The sequence below is a fragment of the Nicotiana tomentosiformis genome, chromosome 9 (assembly GCF_000390325.3).
Source record: "Nicotiana tomentosiformis chromosome 9, ASM39032v3, whole genome shotgun sequence".
Taxonomy (NCBI): domain Eukaryota; kingdom Viridiplantae; phylum Streptophyta; class Magnoliopsida; order Solanales; family Solanaceae; genus Nicotiana; species Nicotiana tomentosiformis.
Window position 1 is genome coordinate 90,112,087 of NC_090820.1, and position 17,927 is coordinate 90,130,013.

At 40.5% G+C, this 17,927-nt stretch overlaps 2 protein-coding genes across 2 annotated transcripts; both read right to left on the reverse strand.

Moving 5' to 3' along the window:
* Window positions 1-7,060: 7,060 nt before the first annotated feature.
* Window positions 7,061-8,239, reverse strand: LOC104092424 (receptor kinase-like protein Xa21). The gene is made up of 2 exons (XM_033655154.2): window positions 7,523-8,239; window positions 7,061-7,431 (listed from the first exon to the last, which is right to left on the reverse strand). Exons 1-2 carry the CDS (start codon window positions 8,199-8,201, stop codon window positions 7,088-7,090), a joined length of 1,023 nt encoding a protein of 340 aa, XP_033511045.2. The 5' UTR covers window positions 8,202-8,239; the 3' UTR covers window positions 7,061-7,087.
* Window positions 8,224-10,712, reverse strand: LOC104102198 (LRR receptor-like serine/threonine-protein kinase GSO1). Its single transcript, XM_070185307.1, has 4 exons — window positions 9,905-10,712; window positions 9,612-9,827; window positions 8,344-9,511; window positions 8,224-8,275 (listed from the first exon to the last, which is right to left on the reverse strand). Exons 1-4 carry the CDS (start codon window positions 10,710-10,712, stop codon window positions 8,224-8,226), a joined length of 2,244 nt encoding a protein of 747 aa, XP_070041408.1.
* Window positions 10,713-17,927: the final 7,215 nt, after the last annotated feature.

Sequence of the window (17,927 nt, forward strand, 5' to 3'; positions counted from 1 at the left end):
GCAACAAATAATGAAATCAATGCATCGTCTTAGAGTAACAGTCACTCAGTCCTCCTATTCACTCCAACCTCACAGTAACTCTTTCCTCACAATCACTCGCACTCGGCACTCCTCATAGTCTAACCATACCAATTTTACCAAAATCCGACCTCAACTCGATCCTCAAATCCTCAAATTAAACCAAGAGGATTTTCTAAATTTTTAAACATAATTCACACATTAAATGTTAAAAACAACCATGGATTTGGGTAATTTGACCAATAATGAGTTAAGAACACTTACCCCGTTGTTTTCCTTAAAAATCTCCCAAAGATCGCCTCTTCCCGAGCTCCAATCCATCAAAAATGGAAAATGGGACGAAGTCCCATTTTTAGAACTTAAACTTTATGTCCAGACCTCTCTTCTTCGCGAACGCGACAGGCCCCTCGCGTTCGCGAAGCACAAAATGGTGCTGCCCAACATTGCTCTTCGCGAACGCGAGACACTGCTCGTGAACGTGATGCTTCACCGAGCTCTTCTTTGCCAACGTGATCTCCCCTTCGTGAATGAAAAGGCAGAAACCCACGCCCACTCTTTTTCCATTCGCGAACGAGATACCCAATCACGAACGTGATGAACAACCTCGCATGACCCCAACTCCTCTTCACGAACGTGAGACCCTCTCACGAACGCGAAGGGAAAATCTTGCCTGCCTCAGATTCCGCTTTGCGAATGCAAGGACCCACTCGCGAATGCGAAGAAGGAAACTAGAAAAATACACCAGCAGTATTCAGCGACCAAGCCATGTCCAAAAATGACCTGTCACCCATCCGAAACTCACCCGAGGCCCCCGTGATCTCAACCAAACATACTATCAAGTACCATAACATCATACAAACTTAGTCGAACCCTCAAATCACCTCAAACAACGCTAAAACCACGAATCATACCCCAATTCAAGCCTAATGAACTTTGAAATTTTAAGTTTTCACAAACGATGTCGGAACCTATCAAATCAAGTCCGATTAACCTCAAATTATTTTTGTACACAAGTCATTAATGACATAACAGACCTATTCAAATTTTCAGAATCGGATATCGACCTCGATAACAAAATGTCAACCCCCCGGTCAAACATCCCAAAAATTTGACTTTCGCCATTTCAAGCCTAATTCCACTACGGACATCAAAATAATTTTTCGGACACGCTTCTAAGTCTAAAATCGCCATACAGAGCTATTGGAATCATCAGAATTAAATTATGAGGTCGTTTACATATAAGTCAATATCTGATTAACTTTTCCAACTTAAGTTTTTAATTATGAGACTAAGTGTCTCATTTCACTCCGAAATCCTTTCGGACTCGAACCAACTAACCATTGATAAATCATAAAATAACTGTAAATCATAAATTGAGCAGTAAACGGGAGAACGGGGTTGTAATACTCAAAACGACCGACCGTGTCGTTACATTTTCCCCTCTTAAACAAACGATCATCCTCGAACAAGTTTAGAATCACACCTGGTGTAACGACCCGATCGATCATTTTGCGCTCTAGCATGTCGTTCGGCGGTTTGAGGCCATGAGAAGCTTCAATTCAGGCATTATGACTTGTACGTGTGGTCGGAATTGAGTTTCAGGAAAGTTCAGAGTTAATTTGGAAAGAAAATTCTAATTTCGGAAGTTTTAAGTTGGAGGAATTGACTAAGGTATGATTTTTGAGTAAACGACCTCAAAATCGGGATTTGAAGGTTCCAACAGGTTTGTATGATGATTTTGGACTTGGGCGTATGTTCGGATCGGGTTTTATATGACTCGAGAGCGTTTCGGCACCTATTATGAAAACCTAGCATTTTTGAAAGAATTTCATAAATTTGGGTTGAAGTGCATTTCAATCTTATCGATGTCCGTTTGAGATTCTGAGTCTAGGAATAGCTCTGTATTGGGAGCTCGTCCAGATGTGGATTTGGAGGTCATTTTGGGGTCAATTGGCAAAAGTTAGAAATTTGAAGATTTTTGATAAGTTTGACCGGGAGAGGACCTTTTGATATCGGGGTTGGATTCCAATTCCGAAAGTTGGAGTAGGTTAGTAATGTCAATTATGACTTGTATACAAAATTTGAGGTCAGTCGGACATGGTTTGATAGGTTTCGACATCGATTGTAGAAGTTGAAGTTACGAAGTTCATTAAGTTTGAATTGGAGGGTGATTCATGTTTTTAGCATTGTTTGATGTGATTTAAAGGAACGACTAAGTTTGTATGACGTTTTAGGACTTGTTGGTATGTTTGTTTGGGGTCCCAGGGGCCTCGGGTGAGTTTCAGATGCTTAACTAATCGAGTTTTGAACTAAGGGAATGTTGGGATTTTCTGGTTGCTGGTAGAATCGCACTTGCGGAAATATGGCTGCAGGTGTGATGCCGCAAAAGCAACAGGGCAAGTGCAGAAGCGAAGGTTAGCCAAAAGTCCTGGGGCCATAGAAGCGGGCATAAACGCGCAGGTGCGCGAGCGCAGATGAGCATGAGGATCGCGGAAGCGGAAGCACAAATGCGCTGCATGGGGCGCAGATGCGGAGACTGTTGGACCGAGCTTGAACCACACCTGCGATGGAATTTCTGCAGGTGCGGAGCCGCAGGAGTGGCTATTGGACCGTTTGAGCTGTTGGAAAGGCTTTGGAACCGGTTAAGGAATTTCGGAGCGAGGTAAGTCTCCTTTCTAATCTTGTAAGATGGAATTAACCCCATAGGTAAATTGAATTAAAATTTTCTTCTATTTGTGGAGTCTACGTACGCACGAGGTGACGAGAGTCCTTACGTAGCTACTAAATTTGCTATTGTCCGGGTAGTCTAGGACGCATACCATGCTATACTTATAATATTGTATCCTACTTGTTAATTTAATTGCTTAAATCATATTGGAACTTCATAAAGGAATTTTAACAGGTTAAACTTCATTTTATTTTATCTTTAATGAGAATTGGTATTTCCTGGAATAATTTCCCTTAATAAATCTTGAATTGGTTGTTGTAAATGTATTTTCTCTTTTGTGGAGTTGGCCGAACGCCTCAGTAGCAGATAGATGCATCTATGGTTCGTGATGTTCGACCCTCGGTATTGCACAATTTAAATATTATGTTGGATCGGGCCGTACGACCTCGGCATAATTTGCGCATGATAAATCTTTGGAACCAATTATAATTGATATTGCTTCTTTGGCTTGAGATATAAATTGTTGAATGACGAGAATAAGTTTGGAAAGGTTTCCTATTAATAAAAGAATTGTCCACTCACTTCTTGCTATTGAGTTTACAGCTGTTTCATACAATCCATGCTTAAGTATAATATCGGTATTTACTGTTAGCCCATAGTAAGTGTCGGAGTCGACCCCTCGTCACTACTTCTTCGAGGTTAGACGGGATACTTACTGGGTACGCGTCGATTTATGTACTCATACTACACTTGCTGCACATTTTTGTGCAGGTACATATATGTCTAGTGGCCTTGTGGGCACAGAGTCGCGGTTATTGCGAGGACTTAGGTGAGCTACATTCTATACTATGATCCGCAGCCAGCAGAGTCTCCTTTAGAATTATTTATATCTTTCCTGTCTAATTTGTATTCCGAACAGATGTACTTTATTTTACTCCCTAGTTAATGCTCATGCACTTGTGACACCGGGTTTTGGGAGTGGTTATGGGTTGTTAAGTATTTTAGTTGCTGAAATATTATCATTTACTCCATAAGTCCTATCTTTTACTATTTAGTTGAAGGAAATTATGATTTGAAAATACTAAAATGAGTATTAAGTTAATTAATTATCGTTGGCTTGCCTGGCAGTGATGTTAAGCGCCATCACGACCTTTAAAGAATTTTGGGTCGTGACAACATAGTATCAGAGCACTAGGTTCACGTAGGTATCATGATTCATGAGCAAGTCTAGTAGAGTCTTGCGGATCGGTACAGAGATGTCTGTACTTATCTTCGAGAGGCTACAGGGCTATTAGGAGAACTTCCTTTTCTTGATCCCTCATCGTGCGATTTGATTCCTTTGAGGATTATGCCTTTATTTCTTTCCTATTCAATCTTATGCAATGCGAAGCGCTTGTTATCAATTGGGAATAGAGGAATTTTAATGGCACTACAGATGTAGTGCATGATGTTTCTCCCTGCATATTCGATTGGGCTAATGTCGTCGCCATGCGGAAGGATGTTCTTTTGTTCCAGCTCAATATCAGTATTTTCTATGATTTCGAGACTATGAACAGGTTGCTACGATATCTATGAGTTGTTATAGCACAACATTGATGTAATGGTAGGATACCTATCTACGTGTCGGGGTAGTGAATGATTCGAAAGGAGGTTTTACTCAGTGCATGATTCAGAGATTCAATATTTTATTTCCGGCGGAGGAAAGGCAATCACACTACGAATGCTCAGGTTTGGGTCAATGGGGTAACAAGACTTGCTATTTTTGAGCATGGTGGAATTCTCATCTGTGATGTGGCGTCGTTGTCCTTGTTGAATGCATTAAGGATCATCGGTGGTATGGTCTATCAAATTGCCTTTCGGGGTAGGGTATTGTGGAATGGTGCTTGAGAAACGTTGTCAGAGATAGCAGAGTATAGAAATTTAAGAATCGAATGGGTATTTCTAATGTTGATGGCTCGAGATGGATGATCTTCTAGGAGGCTTAGAGTTGGTGGTAATTTATTAGTTCAAAACCTACAGGGATGAATTCGGATGTGAGGCAACAATTGGGCAGCGAAGGACGAGGAAGGACATGTGGGAGGTGTTTTGCGATGGTTGAAATGCGAGAAGGTCAAGTATAAAATGCAAAAGTCGAGAAGTCGCTCAAGGGAGAGGGTTTGACCAAAGTGGGAGAGTAGTAGAGTAGCATATGGGTTCTGTGGTAGGATAACTGCACACCTTGAGGTAAGTTTAGAGTGATTTGGGGTTCATGGTGGGCAGTGGCTAGATCTACGGACTAATTTGGAATATTGGCTACTACACTAAGGAAGATTGGATACGACAAGAAGGAGTTGCTCGATATGAATAGAGATGTAACATGACTTCGGATTGGAATGTATCGTCGCACCTGTAGTTGAAGTCAATAGGGAGTGAACAGACTTATACAGCTGGTGGAGGGGCACGGGCTAAGAATGGTTTATTGGTTTTGTAATAATTGTACTCGGTACAATGTCGTTGAAAGAGGCCGGCATGGAATTTCCATAGGTGGGATATCTCTTGTGAGCAGGTTAATGGTTGCGTGGTGTTGATGAAGCTTCTACGAAGAATTTTACTGACTATCCGGTAAGAGGTCAAATATGTAAATGCGGCTAGTGATTTAGAATGTTCATGAAATGGTTAACAGGAAGATTTCGAGGAATTAGGCGGGTCGATTGTGCAAGGTCATATCAGTAAGGAAGAAGGAATCTTGGTAGGTTCCAGGGTTATGTAATGGTAACTTCAAGCTAAGTGGGAGAGCCCCACCGCCTATGACTGGATTGAATAGTTGTCTACTTGTGAGGTTTCTGGTTATCGGCATATTGGTCGGTTATTACGATTAAGGAAAGAGAACATCAGTGGTGATTTGAGCAAAGGATTTGAGGAATGTGTGCTATAATTGGCCTTATCGATTCATGTTCAGGTTTTGGGAAGACTCAGGATTTACGCTTCGTGTAGATGTGATATACAAGAAAGGTGATTCAGCCGGGTGCTTCTTTGAGAGGGCGTTCATGTGCTAGCATATCCTTGGAGTTTGACCATATTTTGGAACAAGTTAGAGTGGGTGACTCTCAACAATGGTCCTAGTCTTGTATGGTTAAGGATTTCGAGTCCGTAGTATGGTTAAGTATCGAGCTTTTACAATGGACTATGAAATGGGACTTGGACCGTTCTATGTTATCATTGGGTATGCGGTACAATATTGGAGGAAGGGAATAAGTAGCTTCAGATTCACGCAAGGTCTTACAGAACGGGTGTACCAGTTGGTGATGCTATGGTGCGCGTAAGGAGAATATGAGATGGTTTATGGGTGTTGAGACGATGTGGTCTCGTGGATTGGGTCACTCGATATGAGTGTTGTTGGGTTTCATTACGTTAATGAATGGAGCTTTTATTATTTCTAGGGCAAGTTGAGAATAAATTGGAAGAAGACAGATTGGCTAATAATGGTTGAAACATTACTAGAGTTGAGTCGATCCCATATTTAATTTCCCTATTCATTGTTTTCATTATTTCTTGCCATTTATATTTGAGAAAGTGTATGAAATCGGTTGTTGTTCCCCTAAAATATAAATTTAATTGATTTAACCTCTTAAACTAATTTGAGATTAAACATGTACAAATTCAATAATTAAAGGGAATTGCGATAGGGGATGTTATTAGAGTTGTTCAAAATTGAGAAGATTAACCAATAAGACTATGTGGTGAGTATATGGACTTCTTATCCTACTGACTATAAGGAAATAATTTTGTCATGAGAAAGGAAGTAATTATGAAGGAATATTTACTCAAAAAATATAAAACAAAATAAAGTTTCTCTCTTTGGAAGGAAATTAAGGAGGCCAAATAATAATATTTCTGTTCTTAATTGGTTGATTCAGAAAACCTTGAAGTAAGGAGGCTGTTTTTTCAATTATACCATTTTTGTTTTTTTTGCTATTGCCATTAATTTATTTGTTGTCTTACTGTTATATTTCTGCTAATAACTCGTAAGGAATTTTTGTTAATTATTTTTCAAATGTATCATGTAAATGTCTTTCCCATGTCAAATATTTATATTATTACTTGTCTATTTGTATTCACGGAGTTCCTCTAACAAGTTAAACAATACACCACCAAAGGTTGTGGTAAAGTGATAAGTGTTCATGTATCTTTAATCAGGGGTTTCAGAATCGAGCCCCAGGTACAGAGTCGCTTTTGGTAGGGAGCGCTTTACCCCTAAAAGTGAGACTTCTAAAAGCGAATTCCACTTAGTCAGGCCACAAAGCGGATACTAAACACGAGTAATAAACCAAAAGAAACATAAACAATATTAAAAGTTTTGCTTTATTGTTTATAAAATTTGTGTTACTACCAATATTCACATATTAGTTTCTAAGAACATTCTCAACATGCAAGAAGTTGAATCTTGATCTTCTTTAGCATCCCTACAACATCTTCCATGTCGATCCTTCTTGTAGCAGATTCAACACAACAATCTTGTGCCACTTTCATGATCGATGCCACACAATCTAGCTTCTTGTTTAAGTGATTATCCTGTGGTGTTACTAAGGTGGCATCTACAACACCCATTATTGCCTTTGGAAGTGAATAACTCACCCATTGCTTCAAGCTAAGATCCCCATCGAACATTTCATCATTAGGCTTTCTCCTTGTAAACGTTTCCATCAATATGATCCCGTAACTATATACATCACATTTTGTTGACACCAGTCCATCCAGTCCATGCTCTACACTCAAACAAATTAAAATATTAACATTTATATTGGAGGAAATAGGAAAGAAAATCAATGTTCAAAGTATAAAAAAAAAAAAAACTACCTGGTGCAATATAACCCAATGTTGCTAAGGTTTTAGTGTATAAATCACTCTCATTGTCACCAAGAAGTTTTGAAATACCAAAGTCGCTTCGGTGGGCAACCATATTCTCATCCAGCAAGACGTTACTAGGCTTTAGATCACAATGAATCACATGAGAGGAGCAGCCATGATGGAGATATTCCAATGCACATGCCACATCTATCATTATGTTCAGTCTCTGCATGATGTCTAAGAAGTAGTTGTGTGAATACAACCACTTATCGAGGCTTCCGTTGGGCATGTACTCGAGTACTAAAGCTTTAAAATCAATGTTGGAACAACTAGTGATGACTTTTGTGAGATTCCTATGGCGGAGGTTGCGCAAAACTTCACATTCTGTATCAAAACTCTTGAATGCTGCTTCCAATTGAAGATTGAATACCTTAACTGCAATAGGAGTCCCACTTCTGAGTATGCCTTTGTAGATAGAGCCAAAACTCCCAGAACCAATCAGATTGCTCTCACTAAGCGAATCAGTTGCTTGGAGCAATTCATAATATGAAATTCTTCCTCTTGTTGCAATAGACAATGAATCAGCTTGTTGAGGAGCACTATTACCTTTCCTATACCTTATCCATACAAGCACAAAGGTAATAGGAACAAATGATAGTGCAATTCCCAGTAGAAGAAATATAAGCATTTTTTTCCTATTTGATCTATGCTTAGAATAAATAGGGCACGGTGAGACACCAAATCTTCGAGAGCCACACAACGCTGTATTAAAAAGGAAAAATTGACTTGAGAGGTTTTTAAAAGGACCTCCTGAGGGGATTTCACCATACAATTTGTTGACAGAAACATTGAAGTACTTCAAGTTTTTAAGTTTCTCCAAAGACTTGGGAATGATTCCTGATATATTATTATGAGAAAAGTCTATGAATTCCAAACCTACCATGTTGCTCATTGAGTCGGGTATAGATCCTTGCAACTTGTTGTGTCTCAAAGAAAGGTTCACCAGATTTTGCAAGCCTCCGATTTCTCTAGGAATGCTATTTGAAAATTGATTCATTGACAGATCTATCCGTATTGCAACCTTTAGATTTCCGATTTCTGGAGGTAAAGAACCACCCATGTTGTTTGACAATAAGTCAAGAATCATTAGATCTTTAAGGTTCCCTAAGCTTGTTGGTATATTTGAACTCAATTTATTGAAACCCAGATATATCTCCCTAAGGGAAGTAACGTTCCCTAAACAATTAGGAAGTGGTCCTGAAAGTTGATTGTGACCCAAGTAAATAGCACCCAAATGATGAAATTTACATAGATTATCTCCCGTAATTCCTGTAAGTTTGTTATTACTCAACTTGAGACGCTGAAGGTTTCTTAAGTTGCCAATTGATCTGGGAATTGATCCAACCAAGTCATTTCCAGAAATATCAAATTCAAATAAGCTGCTTAAGTTCCCAACTTCATTTGGAATTCTTCCTTTAATTTTGCAATCTCTGGCCGAAACTTTTGTAAGAGATGTGGAAAGGTTACCTACGGAAGGTGGAAGCATGCCTTTTAGAGGGTTCAAAGATACAGAAAGAAATTTTAAATCTCTGCAGTTTGTTAAGTAAGTCAGGAAGCTTAGTGATGAGTCGCTTATTAAATTATTTCCTTGCAAGGTTAGGTACCGTCGATGAGTCAAATATCCAAGAGTAATAGGAATCAAGCCAGTGAGTTTGTTATATGAAAGCTCTAGAATAATAAGTTTTGAACAATTGGAGATTGAATGAGGAATAGTCCCAACAAGATTGGTCAAAGCACTCAGATAAAGACTTTCAATATTGGGTAAGATCGAGCCTAAATTTGATGGGAGGGTTCCTGATAGATTGTTGGCTGAAAGATCAACCAATCGCAAGCTTGATATGTTAAAGATCTCCATTGCAAGCGAACCACTAAAATTATTAGACTCAAGAGCAACTTCCTCCAAGTAAACGAGATTGCTTATCTCTTTGGGTATTTCACCTGGCAACACATGAAGAAAGAAGGATTATTACTAATGAGTTTAACTAGTTAGTTCAATCTAGTTTAAGTTGTATTTTTTGCTATCACTTTGAATACGTACCAGTAAACATATTTTCAGTAAGATGTAGAACCTGCAGCTTGGTTAAGTTACCAATCTCTCGTGGTAAGGATCCCTTGAGATTGTTCTTTCGAAGAGTAAAATATTGCAGTGAGGAGATATTGAATATGGAGATTGGGACATAGCCAGTAATCTGGTTCAACTCCATGCCTAACAACGCCAAGTTAATAAGATTTCCAATTTCTTGAGGAATTATCCCTGCAGTTCATGTATAATAAATATTTTATTGAAATAATTAGAAACAATAAAACTAGCATTCATAAGATAACACATACCAGTGAAATGGTTAGATCCGAGATACAAGAACTGCAAATTACTTAGACTTCCAATTCCACTATGTATTGGACCATCAAACTCATTTTCTGATAATGACAATATTTGAAGTTTTGAGCAATTTGACAAGCATGTAGGCATATGACCCTGAAGCTTGTTACCAGATAAATCAAGCTCTTTGAGTAATGAAAGACCATTGCATAAATCATTAGGAAGACTTCCTGATAAGCTATTGTTTGTAAATCCAATGGCTTCAATTCTGGAAATATTGAAAACTGACAATGGTATAGAACCTGTTAGCCGATTATCTTCTATCCCCAAAAGGTTCAAGTTGTGAAGATTGCCAATCCCCTCTGGGATGTTTCCTTGAAGGAAATTGTGAGAGATAGTTAAGGTCTCTAACCTTGAGGCATTTGAGAGAGTCAGCGGGATAGAACCTATGAGTTTGTTTCCGGTCAAGTCTAAAATCCTCAGATTTTCAAGATTTCCAATCTCCTTTGGGATTTGTCCCTCTAAGGAGTTGAGTGTCAAACTCAATGTTTCGAGTTTCGAAAGATTAAAAAATGAAGAAGGGATGGATCCAGTGAAACTATTATTCCTAAGAGTTACAACTTGAAGTTGGTGTAAAACACCAAACCAAGAAGGAACCTCCCCGCTAAAGTTGTTAGAATTTAAATTAAGAAACCTTAGTCGACGCAAACGTGTCATTTCTTGAGGCAAATTGCCATAGAAATTGTTGCTTCCCAAGTCAAGATAAACAAGAAATGTGAGGTTTCCAAAATCTTGTGGAATTCTGCCCGTAAGATCCATATTGGAAATATTCAAGGACTTCACTCTGTGATGGCGAGAACCACAAGTGACTCCGACCCAATGGCAAATAATAGTATCAGGCGACCAACTTTCATCCAAGAAATGAGAAGGGTCTGAAATGATTTGGATTTTAAAGAAAGTAAAGCTAATTGATCAGTGGAAATGTTGGTATGAGTCATGGCTGAACTGGCCATAACATAGTAGAGCAACAAGAGTGTTGAGATAAAAGAGGTGAATGCTTTCTTCATAATTGCATAAAATAGTAGGAAATGATATGGCTAGTAACGATGTGGTTTGTTTGAGGCTTTAAATAGCCATGAGATCTTGCTTTTTGGTCTTCATGATATTTAAAATGTCTTTTAGGAGATTCTTTTTCCATTTAAATCACTTTTTCTTTTTCTTTTTCTTTTTTTTAAAAAGGCTAGTTTTCTTCATTCATTCGGCATAGCAGTATTAATACAACTAATTTGGAGCTAAAAACAAATAAGAATCTAATTCTGTTAAGATTTTGCATAATTATATTTTAAATATTTATTTAACCTTTTCACAATTGCATAAAAAAAATTCGAAATTTTTACTTGTTCCAGAGTATGTTTTTATGAATTTTTATTATTCAAAAGATTACATAACATTAATTTAGGGAAATTTTTCAGGTTTATGTGGGCCAAAGAGACTTGACATACTGAAGAACACAAAAATCAACCAACTCTTGCAACCGTAAATGTGGGGGCGAAATTACTCTAATCTGTCCAAAGACTTTCCAAGTCAACCACGTCTTGCTTTCATTTTTCCAAATTGGATTGTTAATGTTGCAGTAGCATTCCTTGAACATTGGAATCTCGTTATGCATTACCCGTTTATCTCATTTTATGTGGCATGTCTTTTTTAGTATGCCGAAAAAGAATGATATATTTTTATACTGAAAAATTAATTTAATTTAAAACTTTCGATCTTCCCCTTGATGACATAGTTTTATAGACAACAAAATGTGGTGACATGTTTAAAACCAAAAATTTCAAAAAATCTTCTTTCCTTTTTTAAAACTCTAAATCCAATTAAACACCTTCATATAAAATGTGACGGAGCAAGTAACAGAGTAAAGTGATTTACGGAGAAGAATAAGTTAAAGAATGCTCATTCGGAATTAATGGAGGATTCAGTTAACTGTAACGACAAATGAGCAAAGAATGAATATAGATTAAAACAAAATCTCTACTTGAATATATAGCATAACCAAAGTATAAATAGGTTATTAGTCAACTCCGAGAGAGCATCAGAAAACATTAGTTTTAGATTTACTAGTCTTATGATACGTGTGTTATGCGTGTACATTATCTCACTGAGTAAATTTTTTTTAAATCATATAAATTTTGACAATAAGATGTTTGGTGGCTAACTTCGGTGCTCAAATTATTAAGCTTTCTTTATTATACCAGAGAGTATTTATTACATTTTCGATCCCAATTTGGTTGTCCTATTCTATTTTTTTCGATTATTATGAGAAAATAAAAGAATACGAATTTCTCTTTGAAATAATCTTTTTTAATGAAAACAAGGACTTCTATAGAAGTCATGAATGCCCGGTTATGTTTCCTTCTTCTATAGTTTGTTAAGAATATTTTAGTTATGTAAAGATTTCAGTTTCTAAATATTACTAGTTCTTACATAATTTATTAAAATTTTAGTTAATTTAAAAATTCTAAATAATAGAAAAATAATAAAATAACAATGACTATTTTGTCTAGTGTAAACTCTAATTTAAAGGGGTAAAAAAGACGAATGACATTTCGCTAACGGGGTGCTACTTTTGTCCGGTGCTACTTTTGATGAGGTTGTCGACATTGCTCGTCAGATTGAGATGATTCGCAGTCAGGAGAGGGTTGAGGGGGAGGCCAAGAGGCCTCATGGATAGGAAGGATTTAGCGGTGCTACTTCTGGGGATCAGTTCCAGCACGGTAGAGGTCGTCCTTGCAGACATGTTCAGACGGCTCGTCCAGTTCACTGTGGTGCATCATCTGGCCATGGTTCTCATAACTAACAGTAGTTTTGTTCATCTCTCGGTGCCCTCCCAGCGCAGAGTTCGTCCCGTGCTCCATCGGGTCAGGGTTCATCTATGCCAGGTCCTTCTGCCGGTTATCCCGGTGCTCGGGGCTCCCTTCAGTCCCCTGCACCAACACCGGGGAGTTGCTATGAGTGTGGGGAGTTTGGTCACATGAGGAGAGAGTGCCCGTATAGTGGGAGGTCCTGCTCCGCAGAGGAGCCAGTCTTTGTCATCAGCACCAGCTCCTCCACCACCCGCTCGACCGGCCCGGGTGGAGCCCAGTCAGCTAGGGGTCGCCCGAGAGGGGGAGGCAGATCAGGGAGTGGCCAAGCCCATTTCTATGCCCTCCTTGTCGATCATATGCCATTGCTTCAGATGTTGTGATTATAGGTATTGTCTCAGTTTGCCACAGAGATGCCGCTGTATTATTTGACCCTGGTTCCACTAATTCATATGTTTTCTCGTATTTCGCTCATTTTCTGGATATGCCCCGTGAGTGTTTAGTTTCCTATGATCATGTATCTACTCCTGTGGGTGATACTATTATTGTATACCATGTATATCGGTCATGTGTGGTGACTATTAGGGGTTTGGAGACCATAGTGGATCTTTTACTGCTCAGTATGGTCGATTTTGATGTGATATTGGGTATGGATTGGTTGACTCCATGTCATGTTGTTTTAGATTGTCACGCTAAGACTGTGGCGTTAGCAATGCCGGGGTTGCCGAGAGTTGAGTGGAGAGGTTCTATAGACTATGTTCACAGTAGAGTGATTTCACCTTGAAGGCTCAGCGGATGGTTGAGAAGGGTTGTCTATCCTATTTGGCTTTTGTGAGGGATGCTAGTGTAGAGACTTCTGCCATTGATTCTGTTCCGGTGGTGCGTGATTTTCCTGACGTGTTTCTTGCAAACTTGTCGGGCATGCCGCCTGACAGGGATATTGACTTCAGTATTGATTGGGTTCTGGGCACTCAACCCATTTCTATTTCACCGTATCGTATGACACCAGAGGAGTTGAAGGAACAGCTTTAGGAACTCCTTGATAAGGGGTTTATTCGGCATAGCGTGTCACCTTGGGGTGCACCGGTTCTATTTATAAAGAAGAAAGATGGTTCTGTGAGAATGTGCATTGATTACAGGCAGTTTAACAAGGTCACAGTCAAGAACAAGTATCCTTTGCCGCATATTGATGATTTGTTTGATCATCTTCACGGAGCGATGGTGTTCTCCAAGATTGATTTGAGGTCAGGGTATCACCAGCTGAAGATTCGGGACTCGGATATTCTTAAGACAACTTTCAGGACCCGATATGGCCATTATAAGTTCCTCGTGATGTCTTTTGGGCTGACTAATGCCCCAGCAGCATTCATGCAATTGATAAACAATGTGTTTCAGCCTTATTTGGACTCGTTCGTTATTGTATTCATTGATGATACCCTGGTGTACTCTCGTAGCCAGGAGGAGCATGCCCAGCATCTGAGGATTGTGTTACAGAGATTGAGGGAGGAGAAGCTTTATGCAAAGTTCTCCAAGTGTGAGTTTTGGCTCGGTTCAGTGGCGTTCTTGGGGAACGTGGTGTCCAACGAGGGTATTCAGGTGAATTCGAAGAAGATAGAGGCAGTGCAGAGTTGGCCCAGACTGTCCTCAGCCACGGAGATTAGGAGCTTTCTTGGTTTGGCGGGTTATTACCATCATTTTGTGGAGGGTTTTTCATCTATTGCATCGCCCTTGACGAAATTGACCCAAAAGGGTGCTCCATTCAGGTAACCGGATGAGTGCTAGGAGAGCTTTCAGAAGCTCAAGACTGCTTTGACCACGGCCCCAGTTCAAGTTCTGCCATCAGCTTCTGGTTCTTACACAATGTATTATGATACCTTGCGGATAGGTTTTGGATGTGTTCTGATACAGGGGGTAGAGTGATTGCTTTTGCTTCACGCCAGTTGAAGACCCATGAGAAGAACTATCATGTCTATGATCTTGAGTTAGCAACTATTGTTCACACCTTGAAGATTTGGCAGTACTATCTGTATGGGGTTCATTGTGAGATCTACACTGATCACCGGAGTTTACAACATCTGTTCAAGCAGAAGGATCTTAACTTGCGTTAGCGGTGGTGGTTGGAACTTCTCAAGGACTATGATATCACCATTTTGTACCATCTCGGGAAGGCCAATATAGTGGCCGATGCCTTGAGTCACCGGGCGGAGAGTTTGGGGAGTTTAGCATATCTTCCAGCAGTAAAGAGACCCTTATCATTAGATGTTCAGGCCCTAGCTAGCCAGCTTGTCAGATTGGATATTTCAGAGCCGAGTCGGGTATTGGCTTGTGTGGTCTCTAGGTTTCCTCTTTATGATCGTATCAGGGAGCGTCAGTATGATGACCCCTATCTGGTCGTCCTTCAAGACAGGGTTTGGCGAGGTGATGCTAGAGATATGACTATTGGTGATGATGACGTGTTGAGGATGTAGGGCCGGATATATGTGCCCAATGTGGATGGGCTTCGGGAGTTGATTCTTGTGGAGGCCCACAGCTCGCGGTATTCCATTCATCCGGGTGCTGCGAATTTGTACCAATATTTGAGACAACACTATTGGTGGAGGAGGATGAAGAAAGATATAGTTGGGTTTGTGGCTCAGTGTCTCAACTGTCAGCAGGTTAAGTGTGGGCATCAGAGATAGAGTGTCTTGCTTCAGAGGTTAGAGATCCCAGAGTGGAAGTGGGAGCGAATCACCATGGATTTCGTAGTTGGGCTCCCACGGACTTCGAGGAAATTTGATGCTATTTGGGTGATTGTGGATCAGCTGACCAAGTCCGCGCACTTCATTCCAGTTGGTACCACTTATTCTTCAGAGCGATTGGCTGAGATTTACATCCTAGAGATTGTTCTCCTTCATGGTGTCCCAGTTTCCATCATTTCAGATAGAGGCACACAGTTTACACCGCAGTTTTGGAGGGCCGTGCAGCGAGAGTTAGGTACTCAGGTTGAGTTGAGCACAGCCTTTCACCCTCAGACAGACGGACAGTCCGAGCGCACTATCCAGATATTGGAGGACATGTCATGAGCTTGTGTCATTGATTTTGGGGTTCATGGGACCAGTTTCTACCGCTCGCAGAGTTTGCATATAACAACAATTACCAGTCGAGCATTCAGATGGCTCCGTACGAGGCTTTATATGGGAGGTGGGTGTAGATCTCCGGTGGGATGGTTTGAGCCAGATGAGGCTAGGCTCCTGGGTACAGACTTGGTCCAGGATGCATTAGACAAGGTGAAATTATTCAGGAGCGGTTTCGCACGGCGCAGTTTAGGCAGGAGAGCTATGCTGACAGGCAGGTCCATGATGTGTCTTTCATGGTCGGGGAGAAGGTTCTGCTGAAGGTATCACCCATGAAGGGTGTAATGAAGTTTGGGAAGAGAGGCAAGTTGAGCCCTCGGTTCATTAGGCCTTTTGAGGTACTTCAGAGGATCGGGGAGGTGGCTTACAAGCTTGCCTTGCTACCTAGCTTGTCGAGTGTGCATCCAGTATTTCATGTTTCTATGCTCCGGAAGTATATTGACGATCCGTCCAATGTTTTGGATTTCAGCAAGTTCAATTGGATGGTGATATGACTTATGATGTGGAGCCGGTGGCCATTATGGAGCGGCAGGTTCGGAAGTTGAGGTCAAAGGATATAGCTTCAATGAAGGTGCAATGGAGAGGTCAGCCTGAGGAGGAGGCCACTTGGGAGACCGAGCGGGAGTTGCGGAGCAGATATCCACACCTATTTGAGACTCCAGGTATGTTTCTAGACCCGTTCGAGGACGAACGTTTCTTTAAGAGGGGAAGGATGTAACGACTGACTGGTCGTTTCGAGAGTTATAGCCCCGTTTCCCCTATTTCTGTTTCTTTTGTGCTTTACAGCTGTATTATGTCTTACCTAGTTGGTTGGTTCGGGTCCGGAGTGGTTTTGGAGTGAATTGAGACACTTAGTCTCTTAAGTTGGAAAAGTCGATCGGTTATTGACTTGTGGGAAAACGACCTCGGATTTAAATTTTTATGGTTCTATTAGCTCCCGTTAGGTGATTTTGGACTTAGAAGCGCGTCTGGAATGTGATTTAGAAGTCCGTAGTAAAATTAGGCTTGAATTGGCGAAAGTTAATTTTGGCGATTTTGGCCGGCAGTGGAAATTTTGATATCGGGATCGGTTTGGATTTTTGCAAGTTGGAATAGGTTCGTGGTGTCATTTTTGACTTGTGTGTAAAATTTGAAGTCAATCAGATGTGGTTTGGTAGGTTTCGACGTCGTTTGTGGAATTTGAAAGTTTAGAAGTTCTTTAGGCTTGAATCAGGGTGTAATTGGTGTTTGATGTTGTCTTCAGTGATTCAAATGTTCGACTAAGTTCGCATGGGGTTATATGACTTGTTGGTATGATTGGTTGAGGTCCCGTAGGCCTCGGGGTGATTTCGGGTGGTTAACGGCTTGATGAGAGTTGAGGAATTGCAGCTGAAGATGCTGGTACTGGTGTAACCGCACCTGCGGAGTAGGAACTGCAAGTGCGAGCCCGCAGAAGCGAAGGAGGAACCGCAGATGCGGCTAAAGAGGATCTGGGTAGAGGTCGCAGGTGCGATGGAATTCCCACATCTGTGATGGTCGCAGAAGCGAATTTAGCATGTGCATCCTTGGACCGCAGGTGCGATATGGTTCCCGCACCCGCGAAGAGCGCATATGCAGTAACTTGATCGCAGGAGCGGAGGCAGTATTTAGTGATTTTTCCGTAGAAGCGGGGCTTTTCCTGTAGGTGCGGCTCCGCAGATGCGGAAATGGAGTCGTAGGTGGGAGAAGTCTGGGCAGAACCTATAAATAGAACACTTCGAGATGTTTCACCATTTTCATCATTTTTTAGTTCGGATTTTGTGGATTTTGAGAGCGATTTTGGAGTAATCACTGAGGTAAGTTTCTTCTGCCTATTTATCTTCAATAATGGTGCTTCCCCACTGATTGTACACCTAGTTGGTAAGTGTTTGAGGTGAGATTTGAGAGATTAGGGCTTGGGAATTGGAGAGTGAATTTTGGAGTTTTGGATGGGCAATTGAGGTAGGATTTTGATAAATTTAGTATGGTTATACTTGTGAGTGAATGAGATTTCGGGTTTTGCGACTTTTGTCGGGTTTCGAGATGTGGGCCCGGGGGGCCGG